Genomic DNA, 19,421 nt, shown 5'->3' on the forward strand with positions numbered 1-19,421 from the left:
TGCCATTTAGCAGACGCTTTTATCCAAAGCGACTTACAGTCATGCGTGCATACATTTTTGTGTATGGGTGGTCCCGGGGATCAAACCCACTACCTTGGCGTTACAAGCGCCGTACTCTACCAGCTGAGCTACAGAAAGTGGATACTCATGGATGCGCATCGCAATTGTAAAATGTCAACACAATTGGAGACACCACGTCATTTTTGGAGACATGTTATTGACAGTAAACTATTGTAGATGCGACTGCTAACTAAATAAAACATTTTAGCTGGCTAGCTAATCATCTTAGCTAAATGTGGGGCAAACAATTCAGTTATTTACCGTTAATTTGAGGGATTGGGGTGAAAGAAATCGAGTTACATAGTGATACTTTACGATATACTGTATTGACAATATCGCAATATTTTAGCGCTAGTTGGCTGTACCTGCACCAAAACACCATTATTGTTCCTTCATAGCTTGTTCTCAATCTTTTCACATTGGGAGCCAATTTGTTTTCAGCACTTTTATTTCCATGACTGATCAAAACTCGTTCTCATGGCTTTCTGATCCCTCTGCAACAGACATATGGTGCGCAATAAAATCACAGTATCGAATCGCAATACGTATAGAATCATGAGACTCGCAATGCATATATCTTATCGTGAGGTTCCTGGCAATTCCCAGCCCAAGTTCATTTGCCACAACAAATCTCTTCGCTAGCAAACGCGATGTCTTCTCCAAACGGCAATGTGTCTCCAGCAATGTTTACTTTTTTGACGTTCTATGGCATCTCCACTTTCCAAGCATATATGACCACATGTAATATTTTGGTAAGTGATGCAAATAGTGAACTATGTAGGGCCAGGATGTAAAATATATGTAGCTGCAGCAATTTCTCTTATCTGATATGGTAAGTAATGGGGCTTAATGTATAGCTCCCTAAGAGTTTGACGAACGGGTCCGTGCACGCGATTCCAGATATCTTTACCTCTGAATAAACTGCCTTTATTATACCATATCCACCCTGTCCAAAGTCTCTACTTGGTCTCAGTTCTCCAGTAAACTTGTGATTATCAACACTAACCTCATCGTTGTGGCGGCGGACAGCTAGCCTGTATCCCTCATCCAGTTGAGTGGCAATGTTATTTTTTCGTTCGTACCAATTTTTGGAAAATCCTCGGGTGTAGGACTTTCCGCCTTTAGTAGAAACCTGTTGAATTATTAAATTTGGTCTGGGAGGTCCTAATTGTTTCGTTGCCAATTTATCTTCATTTGTTCGCCGACAAAAAGGAACTTCTTTCAAAGACACAATCGAGTTGCACTGAAGCCTAGCCATTTTGACAGTAATAGTGAATTGATTGACGCTGCTACCCGCTATTTTCTTAGTTACGTTCATGGTTACGTTACGTATGACGAAAGCGCGTAAGTGCAAGCCCTCAGACACCCATAGAGATTGTATTGAAAGCTCTGAAATTTGAAAAAAATAGATTTTACATGGGAGTCTATGACAGACTTCTGGGCGATTTTCAACCTGACTGAAATCGCCCCAAAAGGGGGGGGAGCCATTTGAAGCACGACTTTAGCTGTGGCAGATCAGACGTCTAGATTACAACACTGATAACTACTGTTGCCGTGATATAATTGATTAGAAAAAAAATCCCTTCCTTTTCCCGTTTGGCAGTGCGTCGCCCATATCGCCCTATTGAACACACCGCCCCTGCTCCCAATCTAAACCTTCCCTTTAATTACCTAGACAGATTGAGCACCTCCACTTTAAATGTGGACATTTATATATGAGGGCAACATTAAAATAGCTGCACTGTCCTTGGTTCTCATGAAGAGAGGAGGGAGGGGAATCACCCTGCAGACTCTTAAAGCTGTTCCTTTCTGAATAGAGAACACTTGGCCCTGTCAACTCACAGCTGAATGATTAATGTCACGCCCTGGCTCTGGGGACTCTAGTATGTTGAGCCAGGTGTGAGTTTTCATTTGTTTTCGTTCTAGTTTAGTATTTCTATGTTGGCCAGTGTGGTTCTCAATCAGAGGCAACGTGTATCAGCTGTTGCTTGTTGTCTCTGATTGGGAACCATACTTAAGCAGCCAGTTTTCCCACAGTGTTTGTGGGATCTTGTTCCTGTGTAGGTTTGTGTTTTGCACCTTTGGACGTCACGTATCGTTTGTTGTTTTGTTCGTGTAATCATTATTTAATAAATATGTTCACCTTCCACGCTGCGCCTTGGTCCTCTGTACCCGACGATCGTGACAATTAAAGTGTAGGTCTGGTACAGATCTCTGGCCCATCTATCTCAACCTGGGTTCAGACTACATTCACTCTGAGTGCTAATCTCAAATTAAAAGTGTCCATTTAAAAAAAAGACTATTGTGTAAAATCGAATGGCAATTCAAATATCCAGGACTTCAAACATGGTCGTCTAGCATCTATATGGACACCCCGATTTCTCCCAATGTTGGTCTTGTTTCTCTACGGCTTTGCACTTGATATTCATAGCGGTAAAATAGTCCATTGGAATTCCATCAGACTAGTTAGAGCAGTGGAGGCCTGCTCATCTCCTGCCTGCGTGCTGTAGCTGTTGTGTACTATGCTCCCGTGGCAGCTCAGAGACAACTTGGAGCTGCACTAATCTCCTTTGCAGGCCCTGGTGGATAGTGCAGTGAGGCGGGCAGAGGGAAATGGGGCCTGACAGAGCCTGCCTTGTGCACTGCACTGCCTAGTCCTCAGCTGGGAGAGGATGGTGAGGCGGAGAGATAGAGGGAGAGGGGGCAGGAGAGAAAGAAGGAAGGAGCTGGGGGAGGAAGAAAGATGAGCGGGGGAGGAAAAACGGGGGGGGAGAGGGATGGAAGTGAGAAAGGAGAGTGCGAAAGCTTGAAAGGGATAGAGAGATGAAGTAGGTGTCAGTACAGCTCTGTCCTCAGTGAGTGCCATGTAGTGATGCATCAGCACAAAGGCCAGTGATTAGGGACCCAGCCCAGTGTGCACTACGCTCCAATGGATCAGACAGGAAAGGCCACTGATCCTTATTGTTCATAATGGAAGTGATCAAGAGCCCTTAGCCAAACTGTGCAGATGCACTGGGTGCAATCTGATTCCCTGTACACTAACTGTCTTCTAAGTTTATTCCACTTCTATTTCAGATCCATGTCTTTTTGTGCAATGGAATGAATGCAATGTTTGCAATACTTTTTTTCAGGGGAAGCAAGGATAAGATTTTTGTCATCAAAATGAATCCATACTGTTCAGACAAGCTCATCACAGCAGGGGTAAAGCATATGAAGTTCTGGCATAAAGCAGGTAAGAGACCACAAAGTTAAACAAGAGAGTTGACTCCGCAATGTCTCAAAGAATGATGTGATGTGTTGTCATGTGAGTTAATGACACAACCTCTCTTTCAGGTGGTGGTCTGATTGGGCGTAAGGGCAACATGGGGAAGACCGAGACAATGATGTGTGCTGTGTATGGCTGGACAGAGGAGATGGTGTTCTCAGGGACGTGCACAGGAGATATCTGTATCTGGAGAGACATGTTCCTGGTGAAGACAGTCAAAGCCCATGATGGCCCAGTCTTCAGTATGCACGCCCTGGAGAAGGTAGTGGAAGGGAAAGGAAGGGGTTAACACACGGGCCATTTGAAATGTCAAATAGAGATGACACCTCTCTCTCTGTCTCTGTGTCTCTCTTTCTTTCTTCCTCTCTCGCTGTTTCTCTTTTTGTTTGTGCCATTACAATTCTGATGGTGTAGTATTGTCAATGAATACAGTAGCATTGTATTATTTCAGATGTCAGTTTTATACAATGATGCTGTGTGAGTGATTAAAGAAGAGAGATTCTAATCTATCTCCTGTTCTCTCGTTATGGCCCACTCTGTAGGGATTTGTGACAGGAGGGAAGGACGGCATAGTGGCTCTGTGGGATGACACCTTTGAGAGATGCCTCAAGACGTACGCCATCAAGAGAGCAGTCCTCGCTCCAGGCTCCAAAGGTAAAAGTTCACCCTACCACTTCCGTGAAGCCAATCACATTACATACTGGGCTCATTGCTCCAACGCCAAAGGAATAATCCAGTGGAAATCCATTTAAACACTCAATCAATTTAGCTTTAGTGAAGATTGCTGCCTCTGCCCCTTGTTAAATTAAAGTTTTCTGACGTTATCCTATAATTCACTCTATAGGGTTGCTGTTGGAGGACAACCCTTCCATACGTGCCATATCTCTTGGTCATGGTTATATACTGGTTGGGACAAAGAACGGAGAGATTCTGGAGGTGGATAAGAGTGGACCCATCACCTTGCTGGTCCAGGTGAGTGGGTACAGATAGTTACATACAGTATAATTTTAAAGTCAACAGTCTGTCACAAATGTCACAATGAACAGCACACACAACAGGCACCAGCTGTGCTTAACTCAGGCTGGCGGGGATGTGGCAGCCAGGTTTTTGCAGCTTGGTTAGGTGGGAGCCAATGAGGCATTACTAATAAAGGCGCCAGCTGGGGGCACATTATTTTGGATTGAAGGCCTGCAGATGTACTGATGTTATTGATTTCCTTGTGAAATGCTCTAGAGCAAATGAGCAATTTCTTATGGGTGAAGCCGAGCAACAGACGCATATGGAATGAGCTCTAAGAGGCTTCTGGATGCTCGGCTCCTCCATTGATTTTCATTATGCATTTAAGAATTATAAAAACAAATCTGTTGATACGTGTTTGCAAAATACTAGGCTGTGCTAGGCATGTAGCCCATGTATTTATTTAACTAAGTGTATAACATATTTTATGTAGGGGTTAGAAGATGGTTCACCCTATAAAATGTGGTTCCTAACCCCTCTCTGTCGTACCTTGATTAGATTGAATTGAGCTGCACTGAGTGAATGGTATTGTCTATTTGATGGGTCCACAGGGTCACATGGAGGGTGAGGTATGGGGCCTGGCCACTCATCCCCATCTCCCTCTCTGTGCCACTGTCAGCGATGACAAAACCCTACGCATATGGGACCTGTCCCCCAGCCACTGTATGCTGGCTGTACGCAAGCTCAAGAAAGGTGAGTCACTCAACGCTCAAAAAGAGAAGTCTATGCTACATTCATTCACTTCCTTTCTTCCTTTCTGTGGTGCATTCTTCTAGTCATTAGGAGCATTGCTCTCTGAGGTACTAACTGACCTCCTCCATAGGGGGGCGCTGCTGCTGCTTCTCCCCTGAGGGCAAGGCCCTGGCAGTGGGCCTGAATGACGGCAGCTTCCTCATCGTCAACGCAGACACCCTGGAGGACCTAGTGTCCTTCCACCACCGCAAGGACATCATCTCAGACATACGCTTCTCACCAGGTCAGACGCTGTCCTCCCTCCCTCCCTCCCTCCCTCCCTCCCTCCCTTCATCCCTCCATCCCTACTACAAACTCCCTCCACATATTCTTTCCTGAAGAAAGAAAGACAAAGTGTAAAAAATTACTTTGTCTTAAAAAGAAAGAAAAAACAGATATATGAGATATGGCCAGGTATTCATATTTTCCCCCTGCTGTGAGGAGAAGAGGTATTGCTGAAGGCTTGACCCAAATATACTGATGTATGTAACAAGGCCAGGCAGGGAGAGACACAGTCTGTCTGAGTGGGAAGAGAGTAGTGGGGGAGGATAAAGTGAGAGCTAGAAACTAAACTCTCTATCTCATGGCCAGTTAACCTTAATCTACAATGCAAAGGATCGAGTTTCCCAACACATCACTGATAGTGCTTCTAACTGCTTCTCTATACAATATAGATGTCTGCGCTCTTATACACTGTTCAATGTGTTGGCAGATAGTAGTTTTATTGTTAGAAAGAATTGTGACTACCATATACATACTGTAGATATGGAGTACTATTTGTTGTCAGAGTTTATTTTATTTGTGTTGTTATCTTGGCTGCTGACCAGAAGGCCTAACATACTTGTGAAACAGATAAGGAAAACCTTTTGAAACATGGCTGCTGTGTTTACACAGGTGCAGGGAAGTACCTGGCGGTGGCGTCGGGTGACAGCTTTGTGGACATCTATAATGTGATGAGCAGCAAGAGGGTGGGGGTGTGCAAGGGGTCCCTCAACTACATCACCCATCTGGACTGGGACAAGAGAGGTAAACATGTTGGTCTAACAACTACACTGATTGTGGCAGTGACCTTTGCAGCTGACAGTTGACCCGGACCAATGCCATTGAATTTCAGGCTATTCTTACTGTTGGCTCATTCACAATGTGTTGAAATCTATTTTAAACCTCTAGGTAAAGGAATAGTTGTTTTTGTTATTCCAAGTATCATAACTAAATGATAATGCTACTGGGGTCGTCCACCGATTCAGTGCCTTTGAGAAGTGTAAATACTTTTGATTTCACCTCATTTGAGCTTTCTGTAATAAAACGCACATGTTCAACCTCATAAAAAACATGTTTTTCCACCTGAACAGGTTACATAAAAAAATGACTATATTAAGTACCTATCTAGTGCCAAATGGTTGACCGTAATAGGGTTGAGGATTTAATCTTAAATCAGCTATAAATCCCCTCGTGAGAGGAGGAATGGAAGCTTGTTGTGTGCAACAGGGAGTGGCAATTGAATGCAAGCTTCACCAAAAAAATTTAATTGCTAAAACATTTCTAGCATTTCTAGTAGGTAACAGGGTTGATGTGTAATGCTCGACCCGCTCAGTTTTCCAGCACAAAACACCACCCAGTGGGCAAAAACTGTTGGAATCAAGGTTGTTTCCGCGTAATTTCAACCCCAAAAATCTATGTGATGATGTTGAATCAACGCATAAAACTGATTGGATTTGCGAAAAGTCATAAACTTAAGGACATTTAGTCTTTTTTTCACCAAACTTTTAACCTAAATCCAATGACATGGTGACATTTTTGTTTGATCTCATGTTGAATTCACGTTAGTTGACAACTCAACCAAATGTAAATCAAAAATATAGTCTGTGCCCAGTGGGAAGAAAATGGCCAAAAAGAGTAGAACCAGCTCATCTGCTTTTACATTATGATTTTACTATTAGATGTTCAATGTTTCTTTTGAAAAACTATTTTTAAAAGGAATAGTTTCACCATATTAAAATGAGAGTTCAGTTCACATAACAGGGTTGATCTTAAAATGAGGGACAGACGTAAATTAATTACTAATCACATGTAATGAATAATAATCCTAACAAATGACTTTGGCAAAGCAACTAAATAATGATGGCTTTACAATGATGGTGAAAACTTGAATACGTTTTTGGATTAAGTGGGTTGAAATCTTCCAAGAAGTGACACAGGGTTGTCGGAGGGACAAGTCAAAATGCTGAATTTTGGCACTTTAGCAAGCCTTTATTCATATGCAAAATCTGATTGATTGAATTCTTCATGTGGGCAATTCATTTAATATAACAGGCTTCTAAAATGTTATATTGGTGCACAATTTCTACTTAAAATATCAAAGGAATGCAAAAGGAACTCATTTCGTGGAACGACCCTACTATAAAGCACAAAAGGGTTTAATTTGATTTCGGATTCAGTCTTAACTGTGTTCTTTCATTCACAGGAAAACTACTGCAAGTGAACACTGGTGCTAAAGAGCAGTTATTTTTCGAAGCTCCACGGGGAAAGAAGCAGACCATTCCTGCTACAGAGGTAAGCACAGCACAGCACATACACTGCTGCCTGCCATTCCCCATGGCGTTGTCGTGGCTATAGTGGGGCTGGCCTACTTTTTCCCCCGAGATGTCACGGGAAGGGCATTCAAGCATTAACACAGCCCACTTTTCTCCAGCATCATTCTAATTCTGGCAAAGGAAATGGGATAGTGTTTTTAGGGCCTCTAACTGTGTTGTGTGTGGGGGGAGTTAGATAGGGGTTAGATATCATAGATGCTGTCAGGCTAGTGCTGTATCAAATCTCATAGGAACCACTGGTGTCCTCCTCCCACCCCTCATCTCCTCTTTCAGGTGGAGAAGATAGACTGGAGCACATGGACCTGTGTGCTCGGGACGTCCTGTGAGGGGATCTGGCCTGTGGTCAGTGAGGTTACCGAGGTGACCACTGCCTGCCTTAGCAACAACAGAAACGTGCTAGCAACGGGGGATGATCTGGGATACGTCAAGCTATTCAGGTATCCTGTCAAGGTAAGATTATTATTATGCATTAATATCTTCCCATTGCCCTTACTAGAATGTATTACATTTACACTGTTATGTTAATGCTAATGTTAAAACAATGTTATTTTAACTTAATGCTACTTCTTCCCACAGGGAAAGTATGCAAAGTTCAAGCGCTATGTGGCCCATAGCACCCATGTGACTAACGTGCGGTGGACGTATGACGATGGTCTCCTGGTGACGGTTGGTGGGGGTGACACGTGCCTCATGATCTGGACCCATGAGGCCGAGGGGCACCGGGAGGCCAGACATTGTGACAGTGAAGAGTCGGACATCGAGAGCGAGGATGATGGGGGTGAGAAATATACCCCAAACCAAACCTGGGTCTCAGTCTGAAGTCATCATATAGTCCCTTTCTACTGATTGAATAGCCTCCCTCTAATATTTTGATTATATTTAGCCTCCTATAGATGGTAAAAAAGGCAGCATGTGTTCTGATCTAGTATCTTAATATTTTCTGTCATTGGCTAGGTTATGACAGTGATGTGACAAGGGAGAATGAGATCAACTACACCATCAAGGCCTTATCCACCAATGTGCGACCAATGACTGGGGTCAAACCTCACTTGCAGCTGAAGGAGCCATCTGTGGACGAGAGGTAACAGACCACAGCGCTGTGGAGAGACACCCAAGGGTTCAAATCTCTTTTTCATTTCTTTTTCATTTGAGGCTTTCTTTATTGGGCACATGATGGACACATCTTGAACAGTCCAAATATTTAAGACAATCAGTTTAAACTGAAATGAGGTGTAGTGAAAGCAAATCCAATTGGAAGCTCATAATATGTCAAAGTGAGACCAAAGGGTCCACCAACCCAATTTGTGTAAATCCAGATTTCCTCAATCACATTTCTTTTTTTGCCTTAACGTGAATTCATACTGTCCCTTAGAGGATAACCTCACCTCTCTCTTCTTCTCTCTTCAATGGCTGTCCATCTGTCTCTGTCTGTCCTGCTCTTCTCTTTCATTCTACTTGAAGGCAGGGGGTAATCAGGTAAGAGACTTTACACAAGACATCACCATTACTTTAGGGAAATGTACCTCTTGCTAGGCACAATATAAACCCTGAGATATCTCAATATCTCAAATCTCAATTGATAAAGCATGTTAATATATGGTATTTTACAGAAACTATGGTCTTTATTTATTTGGGTTTTGGAAATGTTTTTCTGTTTGGTGAATTCTGTGGAAGAGTTTATAATAATAAGAATGTCTGCTTCACACTATGGTTTGACAACCCATGCAGCATCTGTGGGTGCCGGTTAGTGGTTGTCATAGAGATGCTAAAGATGCTGGTTGTTATGAATACTCCATGGCGCTGAATGTGGTGTATTTTATGTTCTCAGTGGCTGCATTGTCAGTGTTGTGTTATGCTTCTGTGTCGGTGGGGCAGCTGTGAACACTGTGCTGTCAGAACCCCTGTTCTAATGTTTCCTTTTTCTTTGTTATTGCTGCCATGGAAGAGGGTCAAGGTAAGACACATCCCCTATGTTCCATATTAAGTTCTGATTGAATATTTCAGACCCACATTTCACTTATTGAGCACTTATAGCTCAAGAAATGTCTTCTCCAAATACATTATTCATAAACGTCTTGACTTGTATTTTGGATCTCTGACTTGAGAAAGATTGAGGGGTCGATGGGGTCATACACAGTAGCTCCTCTTATTCCAGCTGTCTGTTTCAGACCTCCTGTTAGCAGGGCGCTGCCACAGCCTGAGAAGCTGCAGACCAACAATGTGGGCAAGAAGAAGAGGCCAATCGAGGTGAGACTGGTGTTAGCTTCAGACAAATACACACATCCAAATAATGTTTTATGGATGTTAGCTATCGATGCAACCTACATAAACCCACATATCTCATCAAATGAGATTTTTGCATTAGTATTTGTCATGCAGCAAATGGGTTGGTCATTGTTTTGGTAATGCAATCATTTAGAGTCAAGAACTGTGTTCTGCTTTGTCCACTCCAGACATCCTCTTCAGGGACCCTAATTTAACCAGAATCACATCTTGAGGAAGCACATGCTCCTGATGTTCCTGCTGTACCTTCAAAAATACATTGGTTTCATCTCCCTCGGTTGTCATAGAGATGACTTCGATCCTGACCCTTTCATAACTCTTCCACAGGACCTGGTGCTGGATCTGGTTTTTGGTTACCGGGGCAATGACTGCCGCAACAACGTCCACTACCTGAATGAGGGGACGGATATCATCTACCACACAGCTTCTGTCGGCATCGTCCTCAACCTAACCACAGGTGGGCGGGTGGGAGTAGAGAAGGAATGAGCAGAGTTCTGTTCATCTGAAGAGGGTTTTACAGTATTGTTGAATGAGTCTTAATGCTGTTCTTAGAAATTCTAAATATATTGATTGTCCTTTACTGTTCTTACAAGGGATGTCAATTTGTGTGTGTCTGTTTGTATGTGTTTCCTTGCAGCCTGCCAAAGCTTCTATATAGAACATAGTGATGACATTCTGTGCCTGACTATCAATCAACACCCCAAATTCCCCAACGTGGTGGCAACTGGCCAAGTAGGTATGTTTGTGAGAGGTTGACCTCATGTTTTCTTCCCTATGTGCTGTAACTGTGTGTTCTGCTGGGGGATTAATGTACGCCCCTCCCCCTCTCTTATCTGTGCTCTGAAGCAGCTAACCTGCATAATCGCAATCTCCACACAGTTGAATAAAATAGTAATTGTCATGCATGCTTGCTGTGTGCCTCGCAATCCACAGAAACCTACCAAAAACATATGCCATGTAAACAGCTGTTATTTGTCTCTAAAGAGACAATCAAAAGCTGCATGTGGGAGCTCCTTGTACAATTCCCATGTGCCTATTGGCTCTAAGACCGTGAGGAAAACTACTACAATACAGTATTCTGACAATAATCTTATTAACACTTGGACTGCGTAAAATAGTGTTTTAGAGTTGTACTAGTGCCATTGATCTTCATATTATTTAGTTAATCTTTACATTTTTTTCCATACAGGTGATACTGGTGATATGTCAGGTAAGAACTTCGCCATTTCAATAGTTTTGGTTTGTCCCAGACAGCAGAGGATGTTGTTCTGAGTGAGTGTGTTTCGGTGCACTAGTGGAAAAATATAATTATATTGAAAGGATCCTTGATGATGTGTTTCTTATGGTAGATTGAGAATAGCTTTCTCTTCTTCATAGATTATATTGATTGACAGCTTTCCAGATACCTTCTACTACATCCACAGTGTGTTATATTGATAGACTGCGACCTAGTGGGTTAGATGGGAAGGGCAGGTGTGCACCTCACACAAACTTGCTTGATCGCTTCAGTTGCTTGTAGCCCTGCAGCTCTTGTTTGACCCCCACTTACATTGGTACTCTATTCAAGACAAGTTTTTTTATATGAATGTACCATTGATATTCAATATCCATTATAACTTATATATATGATCCGGCAAATATAAAACCTCATATTTAAAAAAGTCACATAGTCATTGGATTTCGTCATTTGTGGATTTAGTTTGGGCCTAAAGTTTCTGGCCTCTTTTCATCCAGCATACAGGAAGCTTGAATCTACACTGCTCTTGTTCCCTCCTTCAGCCACGTCGCCCTCCATCCACGTGTGGGATGCCATGAACAAGCAGACGCTGTCTGTGCTGCGCTGTTTCCACTCCCGGGGCGTCTGCTCGGTCAGCTTCAGTGCCACTGGGAAGCTGCTGCTCTCTGTGGGTCTGGACCCAGAACACACCATCACCATCTGGAAGTGGCAAGAAGGTAAACACCTCACACCAACTCAGTACAGGCTATTCACCTTATCATGGTGCACCTGTTAGTGCCCAGCTGCAATGAATACAGGAAGATAGATCACCTACAGAGCTTCTATTAATGCACCATTATTTACAAGGTGCCAAAGTGGCCAGCCGGTCGGGTCACACTCAGCGGATCTTTGTGGCAGAGTTCCGTCCGGACTCGGACACCCAGTTTGTTTCTGTGGGGATCAAGCATGTGAAGTTCTGGACGCTGGCAGGCCGGGCTCTGCTGAGCAAGAAGGGTGTGATGAGTTCCATAGAGGACGCCCGCATGCAGACCATGCTCTCTGTGGCATTTGGAGCTGTAAGTCCATTCCCCACTGTTATTGCCATATGATACCCAATCGGACAATACAGTTACTGCATTTGCAGTTTCCCTATGGAATATGTATACTTAGCATTTATTTGACATTGTGCTTATTGTTAATACATACTTATACTTATTTAATTTATTATCTTAAGAATGTTAACTTGAATTAATGTTGAAAACTTGTTTTTGTATAACCTACCATTCATTTCAAAGGTATGACAACAGTGTGCAGTATGACACAGATATGTTGTAATTACATGTATAAAGCCTATTGAAAGCCTATTGAATAGGGTTAACGATGCAATGTAATTGATTCTTATACTGCTTGATTGTCTGTGCAATGCTCCTCTGCTCTTTTAGGTCACTAGTGCAGGTTTTTTTTTTTTGTTTCAGAATAACTTGACATTTACAGGTACCATTAGTGGGGATGTGTGTGTGTGGAAGGAGCACATTCTAGTGAGAATAGTGGCTAAAGCCCACACAGGGCCTGTATTCACCATGTACACCACACTAAGAGATGGCCTCATCGTTACGGGAGGCAAGGAAAGACCGTGAGTACTGCTCCTCTCCTCTCCTCACTGTACCAGCTACCACTGCTGTTAGCCATGTGATTAATTAATCAAAGTTTTCTTACATAAACATATTTAGGACTGAGTATGAAACTTTAATGGAAACTCAGATTTCGGTATACAGCAACAGTGTTGTGTTTGGTGCCCCCTACAGGTCAAAGGAAGGAGGTGCTCTGAAGCTATGGGACCAGGAGCTGAAGCGCTGTAGAGCCTTCCGCCTGGAGACGGGACAGATCATAGACTGTGTGCGCTCCGTATGCAGAGGAAAGGTAGACCATTCCACCATCCAGTGGGTATGAAGAATAGGGTAACGAGCCATGCAAGTCTATATCTGTATTCCTCATCCACATTTCCCTTGTTGCTGTTCTAGGGGAAAATTCTGGTAGGAACCCGGAATGCTGAGATCATTGAGGTGGGGGAGAAGAACGCAGCATGCAACATCCTGGTGAACGGCCACATGGATGGACCGATTTGGGGCGTCGGCACCCATCCCACACGGGACGTGTTCCTTTCTGCTGCAGAGGATGGCACTGTGAGGCTGTGGGACATCCCAGAGAAGGTCATGAGCCCCTTTACAATGACTTGTTAGCCAGCCAGCTAGTCTCAGTTTATAAAGAGCTAACTTAATTTGATGTAATCTTTCATATGGATGTATTGTACTTGATTCTGCTGATGTGTTGTATGTGAGGCACTCGAAGAACCTTCTGTGTTGACTTTCTCTATGTTGAATCATTTTTGGGGTAACAGAAGATGCTAAACAAGGTGAACCTGGGACACCCAGCTCGTACGGTGGCCTACAGCCCCGAGGGGGACATGGTGGCCATCGGCATGAAGAATGGAGAGTTCATTATCCTACTGGTCACCTCACTCAAGATCTGGGGCAAGAAGAGGGACCGCCGCTCCCCCATCCAAGATATCAGGTGGGGGAATCCCTCTCAAAATCACTCAGAGCCTTTTATGGGGGAAACTCATCCCTCATAAGTGTACTGAGTGTTCTTCTCTGTGTTGTAATAAGTTTCAGAGGACACATTTTAACTGAACATGTTTCTTCTGCAGGTTCAGTCCAGATTCACGCTACTTGGCAGTGGGCTCCAGTGAGAGTGCGGTTGACTTCTACGACCTGACGCTTGGACCACAACTCAACCGCATTAACTGCTGCAGGGACATCCCCAGCTTTGTCATGCAGATGGACTTCTCTGCAGACAGCTGCTATGTTCAGGTAGGCACAAGATCTGTGTGTCTATGATTGTTTGTGTAAGTGCATATTAACTCTCCAATATGAAATCAAGACTCACAATATTCATGTTTTATTGTATTATTTGACTGCATTATTTGCTATTACTCCAACAGATATCCACTGGTGCTTACAAGCGGCTGGTGTACGAGGTGCCATCTGGAAAGCATGTCACAGAGCAGTCAGTCATAGACAGGATAACCTGGGCCACATGGACAAGGTGAGCGTGTTTTATGTTGGGGCCTCCATAGTAATCACACTACTGACAGGGCCATATGAAATCAATACTGGGGACACAGGGGTTACACCAGCATTTCCCAAACTAGGGGTCACGACCCCAAGTGGGGTTGTCTGATTTGAAAATGGGGTCGCAAGAGAAACTCTGAAATTAGTCAGTAAACAGAGCAGTTTCTGTTTTCTTCCTACAAATGTGGCTCTATCTTTTGAACAGTTTAAGCTACAAAATGTTATGACCCCATCATGGAAAGTTACGACTCTCAGGAACACGCATGTTTCCCTCTACAATGCCCACAAGCCGCGCAGGACTCATTAGAACAGAGTGGACAAGACCAGGCACTATATCAGACTGGGGAGAAAAGAACATAATCAATTATTGCCTGATCACAAAAAAGTTTGGGAACCCCTGGGTTACACCAAGTCAAAGCACCACATGATCATTGGAGTTACTTCCTGTCTAACTAACGTGTGATGTCTCACTGTCTGGCAAGTGTCCTGGGAGATGAGGTTGTGGGGATCTGGTCCCGTAACACTGACAAAGCCGACGTCACTTGTGCCTGTGTGTCCCACTCTGGCCTGAACATCGTTACAGGCGATGACTTTGGAATGGTAAAGCTGTTTGACTTTCCATGTCCAGAAAAGTTTGTAAGTATAATCTGTGTTCTATGATGCTGATCTGTGTCTCTGTGTGAATATTGAATTATGTTTGATAATTGTACCTCATCAATCCAAGATAACTGTAAATTCATACATTTCTGCCATAGAATAGTGAGCTCTATTTATTTACGTCACTAACAAAAATGAAATACTGTTAATTGTTTATAACTGCTATTGCATGTTAAAGATAACTCATGAATTGTATCATATTGTACAGTAGCCTACATATTCCCATATTGTACAGTAGCTTACATATTCCCTTTGACTTAAAATAGTAGCATTCAACAGTAATATGAATGGAGATATTTATTTTATTGGTGAACTTTCACTAATGTGATTCAGGCTTATGTTTGTGGTTTCATGTGTACCATTCATCTGTCTCTGTAATGTTAGTGTGCATGTGATTAACCATGATGATATACTGTAACTACAGTGCCAACTAACCTATGCATCTATTCTCTGTCTAAATGATGCTCAGCTACAGTTATTTTGGGGTAGCCATTTTAATAACACACTTCCTGTTCCCTGCAGGCCAAACACAAACGCTTTCTGGGCCACTCAGCCCACTTGACTAATATTCGCTTCACAAGTGGGGATCGCTTCGTCATTAGTGCTGGCGGGGACGATAGAAGGTATAACTCCAGCTTCTATTAGTACAATATTCCTCTGAAACTGTCTCAATTTACAACATTACCATTAGTGGTGTTTTAAGTTCATTGTAGCAATTAACAATTAAATAAACATTTTAATATTGAATGAAATTGCTTAGTGTTACAATGCTGACTGTTAATAAGTGTCTTTCCTCTCCCTTTTCTGTGTCCTCTGCAGCCTATTTGTCTGGAGATGTGTCCATGCCCCTCACTGAGATTCACACCTGGAGTGACACATCATCCATCCACCACTGTGTCCAGTCCAGGGGGTTGCATGGGCTTTTCCCAGCATGGCTATTCAGAGAGAAGAACCCGCTCCACTCTACTGTGGGATAACTACACAGCTAGTAAACATGACTCACTGCCTCAACACTCAGTGCATGCATCAGCGTGAGCCTCATCTACACTACAGCAAAAGCCCTGATTGTTCTTCCACAAGGTGGAAGACATCGAACCACTACCGTTGCTAAATATCCCTCCAAAACATCACATCACAGTTGTAAAACTTCCTATCATATCATCTGCACATGATGTTGACGGTGGTGATTATTTATTTTTAGTATGAGTGTTTCTGTGTCAATGTTCAAAATGGCAGTTTTGCCAGTTTGCAGGAGTTAGTGTGACTGATGAAAATGCAATTTTTAAAACTTGTAGCAAACTAACTTAGCCTTAATCTCCTTTTTGAGTGACTGATGAGGTTTGGAGTGGTTTGATGTTTGTTTAATATAATTTCAATGTTTTGTTATTTTGACATACTAGTTTTTGTTTTCTTAATTATTTTTTACAAATAATTTAAACTCCTGTGGCCTTCCTCATGAATGTAACATCTGCAGTTATGTTCTGGATGTCAGCATGCCAAAGCATTCTATGCACTGTACACCCGACCTGGTCACTGTGTTACCCTGACGGTTTGTGTATGTGACTGTGTTGTCCACTGGTTGAACCTCAAACCACAGAAGTGTGTGACCATATTGATTCAAATGTAGTGATCTTTTAGCTTGTGCAGTAACCCTCCATAACATATGTGTGTGTATACTTGTTTGAGGTTTTGTGTATGTGTGCAATGGGAGTGCATGGCTTATCAAAAGACAATCCCTGATTCCCTGTCCAACCAAATTCCTCAGAAAACAAAGGAAAAAAGCTGAAAATGTTTCAATGCACTGTTGCATTTCTCCTTTTGATCACTTTTCAGTGTGCTGCTATGACGTAACATTATTAAGAGCATACATATTGATATATGTTTAAAAGGGAGTGGCTATTTTTACAAGGATATAGGTTTATGTTTCTCGTAAGCAGATATGATATTGCTCAACTGGAATGTAACTGAGTAAATTGAAAATATGAAACGTGCAAAATGTTTTCCCTCGTTTTATGATAATTCTGTTAAAAATAGATTAAATGTGTTTACTGCATATTTTGATTTACATTACATCAATGTAAATATCATTTGTAAAGATATTGTTTTGTAAATTTTTTGTGAAATGTTTCTTAAATCAAATTGTAATTAAAAAAAAAAGATTGACAACACAAGTTCTTTATCAGGCATGGGGTACTAACTCAATCAACAACCTATATCAATCCTATTTGCATACAGACAGTGATCTAAGCTGTACATTTGAGGGTTTGATGAGCTTGATAATCAAACTATGTTGAGATGATTGCCTGTCTACACTGGACACACCTATTAAGAATGAGATATTCACTAATCATTAACTAACATTTTGATGTTCCAAAACAATTTTGAAATGGTAATGCCTTATTGATAGTTGTTACCTAATTGCTGTTTGATAGCCCTATTGTGACTGGCCACACTTCCCACAGTAACTGCTCTTTCATCATTATGATGTAATCAGAAAGCTCCCAATTCACTTGGTAAATACATCATGACCTAAATACCAGTGTTGAGTTTCTAAGGTTAATTTACTTGTGGAAGTACTTAATCTAAGACCAGTTCAAACATTTTGAACTGTATTAATTTGATTCCAAGACAAATATTTGATGTCATTTTGACACTTTTATTCATAGACATGACCTACATTCTTTATGAGATACACTCTTTTACATTCAAACTATTCCAAAACAGAATCTTCATTCAGTATAAATATATAATTAATCAATATAACATCGTTTTTAATATCGTAGTGAAACTGAACACTGAAAACCAATCCATCTATTTGTAAATACATCCAAGCACGTCTCTGATTCTCATCCACTTTTGTTAAATTTGTAACCAAGCATACCTTCCCTAAATATAGGCTATACCATTCTTTCAATGTTGTTAGTTGCAGAGTTGTTACGAGGATCATCTGTGAATTGTGGAATAATTTATGCACCTGTGAAAACATGGTTTCTGAATATATAATTTCAAATGAAATGCCTACATTGAGGGGTTGAGAGCTGCAAGTCTCAGACCCAGAGTCTCATAACTTGACTGAGAAGGAGGTTCCGCAGGAGCAGCCATGGTCTGCCTGGGGGTTTTTCAGCATCTGGAAGGAGGAGCGAATCAGCTCCTGAGTATAGTCCAGTGTAGAGCCTTTCACAAACTCCAGGCTGTCTTGGTCCACAATGACCCCTACCCCTCCCTGCTCAAACACCCTGAAAGAGAGAGAGTTTAGAATTGAACAAAAATGTGTTGGAAGGGATTGAGGACAAACAGATAACAAACAGATATGATCAGATAACAGTGATTGTGTTACTACACATAATTGTGTTACTGCTGCATGCCATTCATTCAGTTCATCAACAATGAGTTATTCTTGAATGATAACAGAGCGACTGATACATCAATGACAATTACCTGTCCTCCTCGTTCCTAGTACTGCCAATGATAAACCTGTACTGGAACCCAGAGCAGCCTCCCCCTTCCACCTGTATTCTCAGGTACTCTCCCTTATCCATGATCTCTCTTAGCCTCTGAAGACACAGATAGAGAAAAGGGTAATTAGGTCAGTCCTTGACATGTGGAGTGTCCATGTATCCCTTGATCATCCACCAGTGTTGATGAAAGAGGAAGTGAGTGCTCAGAGAAAGACACTAGAGCTTTACAGCCCACACATATGGGGATGGATTTAAATAAGAAGTTACATTATACTGTTTATAGAGTACAGTATATGATTTTTTGTGTGAATAACTGCCCTAACCTTAACACATGATGCACTGAGATATACTTTCTCTTCAACTGGACTGGACTCTGCTGGTTTCTCCTGGGCTGATGTGCTGCTCAAGCATGAGATACTTGTGTAGAGGGGTTGGGACCTTTGGGGACATCTCAGCCATATTGGTTGGCCCACATTGGTGAGAAGGGGAAATGAGGCCCTGTAAGAAAAAACAGAACACCAAAGAGGCTCAAGGTGGAGGGAAGGGGTCATGTAAAGGCTCAGCAGATCATGACAGCTGGCTAGACCCAATTGTAACTAACGTTAGAGCAATATACATACAGTGTTGACTAAGTCCAAGGTATTTGTCTGATTAGATAATAGGACATAAATGTTTTTTTAACAGCAATCAAACGTATATGTAACTAGCTGATGTAAGCTAAGCTTGACCCCACAGCGATAGACAATGTAATGCTAATAGTTAGCTAGCTACGCTGTTCTTCTTTGCAATATAAAGACAGTGTTCTTGTCGATTGAATTAAGTTGTTTATATGCCTTCTTAAACAATTCGTTTATATTCAAATACCCATTGTATACCTAGCAACGGTCCATGATATTGTCTTTGTAGCGCTCAACATTGCTCCTCGTCGTATTAAGAATGACATCTTCCATAACAACCTAGAAAAGCCCGCCCCCAATGGAAACTGCGGCGTCAGATCAAGAGACGCAA

General features: G+C 42.2%; 2 protein-coding genes across 2 annotated transcripts in view; one reads left to right on the forward strand and one right to left on the reverse strand.

Moving 5' to 3' along the window:
• The window catches only part of LOC311145355 (echinoderm microtubule-associated protein-like 5), a gene marked incomplete at its 5' end in the record, with an annotated part of 64,434 nt that extends 48,297 nt beyond the window's left edge, over positions 1-16,137 (forward strand). The window contains 26 exons of the mRNA XM_084181577.1: positions 3,192-3,292; positions 3,394-3,587; positions 3,868-3,979; positions 4,170-4,297; positions 4,894-5,035; positions 5,166-5,318; positions 5,969-6,100; positions 7,539-7,627; positions 7,942-8,118; positions 8,245-8,446; positions 8,623-8,749; positions 9,837-9,915; positions 10,279-10,408; positions 10,589-10,687; positions 11,141-11,161; positions 11,731-11,904; positions 12,035-12,243; positions 12,643-12,800; positions 12,973-13,087; positions 13,189-13,377; positions 13,566-13,738; positions 13,875-14,037; positions 14,169-14,272; positions 14,781-14,934; positions 15,478-15,578; positions 15,775-16,137. Coding sequence (XP_084037703.1) covers positions 3,192-3,292; positions 3,394-3,587; positions 3,868-3,979; positions 4,170-4,297; positions 4,894-5,035; positions 5,166-5,318; positions 5,969-6,100; positions 7,539-7,627; positions 7,942-8,118; positions 8,245-8,446; positions 8,623-8,749; positions 9,837-9,915; positions 10,279-10,408; positions 10,589-10,687; positions 11,141-11,161; positions 11,731-11,904; positions 12,035-12,243; positions 12,643-12,800; positions 12,973-13,087; positions 13,189-13,377; positions 13,566-13,738; positions 13,875-14,037; positions 14,169-14,272; positions 14,781-14,934; positions 15,478-15,578; positions 15,775-15,811 — 3,463 coding nt within the window. The 3' untranslated portion in view covers positions 15,812-16,137. The remainder of the gene's footprint in view (positions 1-3,191; positions 3,293-3,393; positions 3,588-3,867; positions 3,980-4,169; positions 4,298-4,893; positions 5,036-5,165; positions 5,319-5,968; positions 6,101-7,538; positions 7,628-7,941; positions 8,119-8,244; positions 8,447-8,622; positions 8,750-9,836; positions 9,916-10,278; positions 10,409-10,588; positions 10,688-11,140; positions 11,162-11,730; positions 11,905-12,034; positions 12,244-12,642; positions 12,801-12,972; positions 13,088-13,188; positions 13,378-13,565; positions 13,739-13,874; positions 14,038-14,168; positions 14,273-14,780; positions 14,935-15,477; positions 15,579-15,774) is intronic.
• A 1,452-nt stretch (positions 16,138-17,589) lies between these two features.
• LOC311145465 (iron-sulfur cluster assembly 2 homolog, mitochondrial-like) lies at positions 17,590-19,381 on the reverse strand. Its single transcript, XM_084181708.1, has 4 exons — positions 19,289-19,381; positions 18,737-18,911; positions 18,394-18,509; positions 17,590-18,191 (listed from the first exon to the last, which is right to left on the reverse strand). Exons 1-4 carry the CDS (start codon positions 19,354-19,356, stop codon positions 18,017-18,019), a joined length of 534 nt encoding a protein of 177 aa, XP_084037834.1. The 5' UTR covers positions 19,357-19,381; the 3' UTR covers positions 17,590-18,016.
• Between the last annotated feature and the right edge of the window lie 40 nt (positions 19,382-19,421).

Source organism: Coregonus lavaretus, assembly GCF_964263955.1.
Source record: "Coregonus lavaretus genome assembly, chromosome: 18".
Lineage (NCBI taxonomy): Eukaryota > Metazoa > Chordata > Actinopteri > Salmoniformes > Salmonidae > Coregonus > Coregonus lavaretus.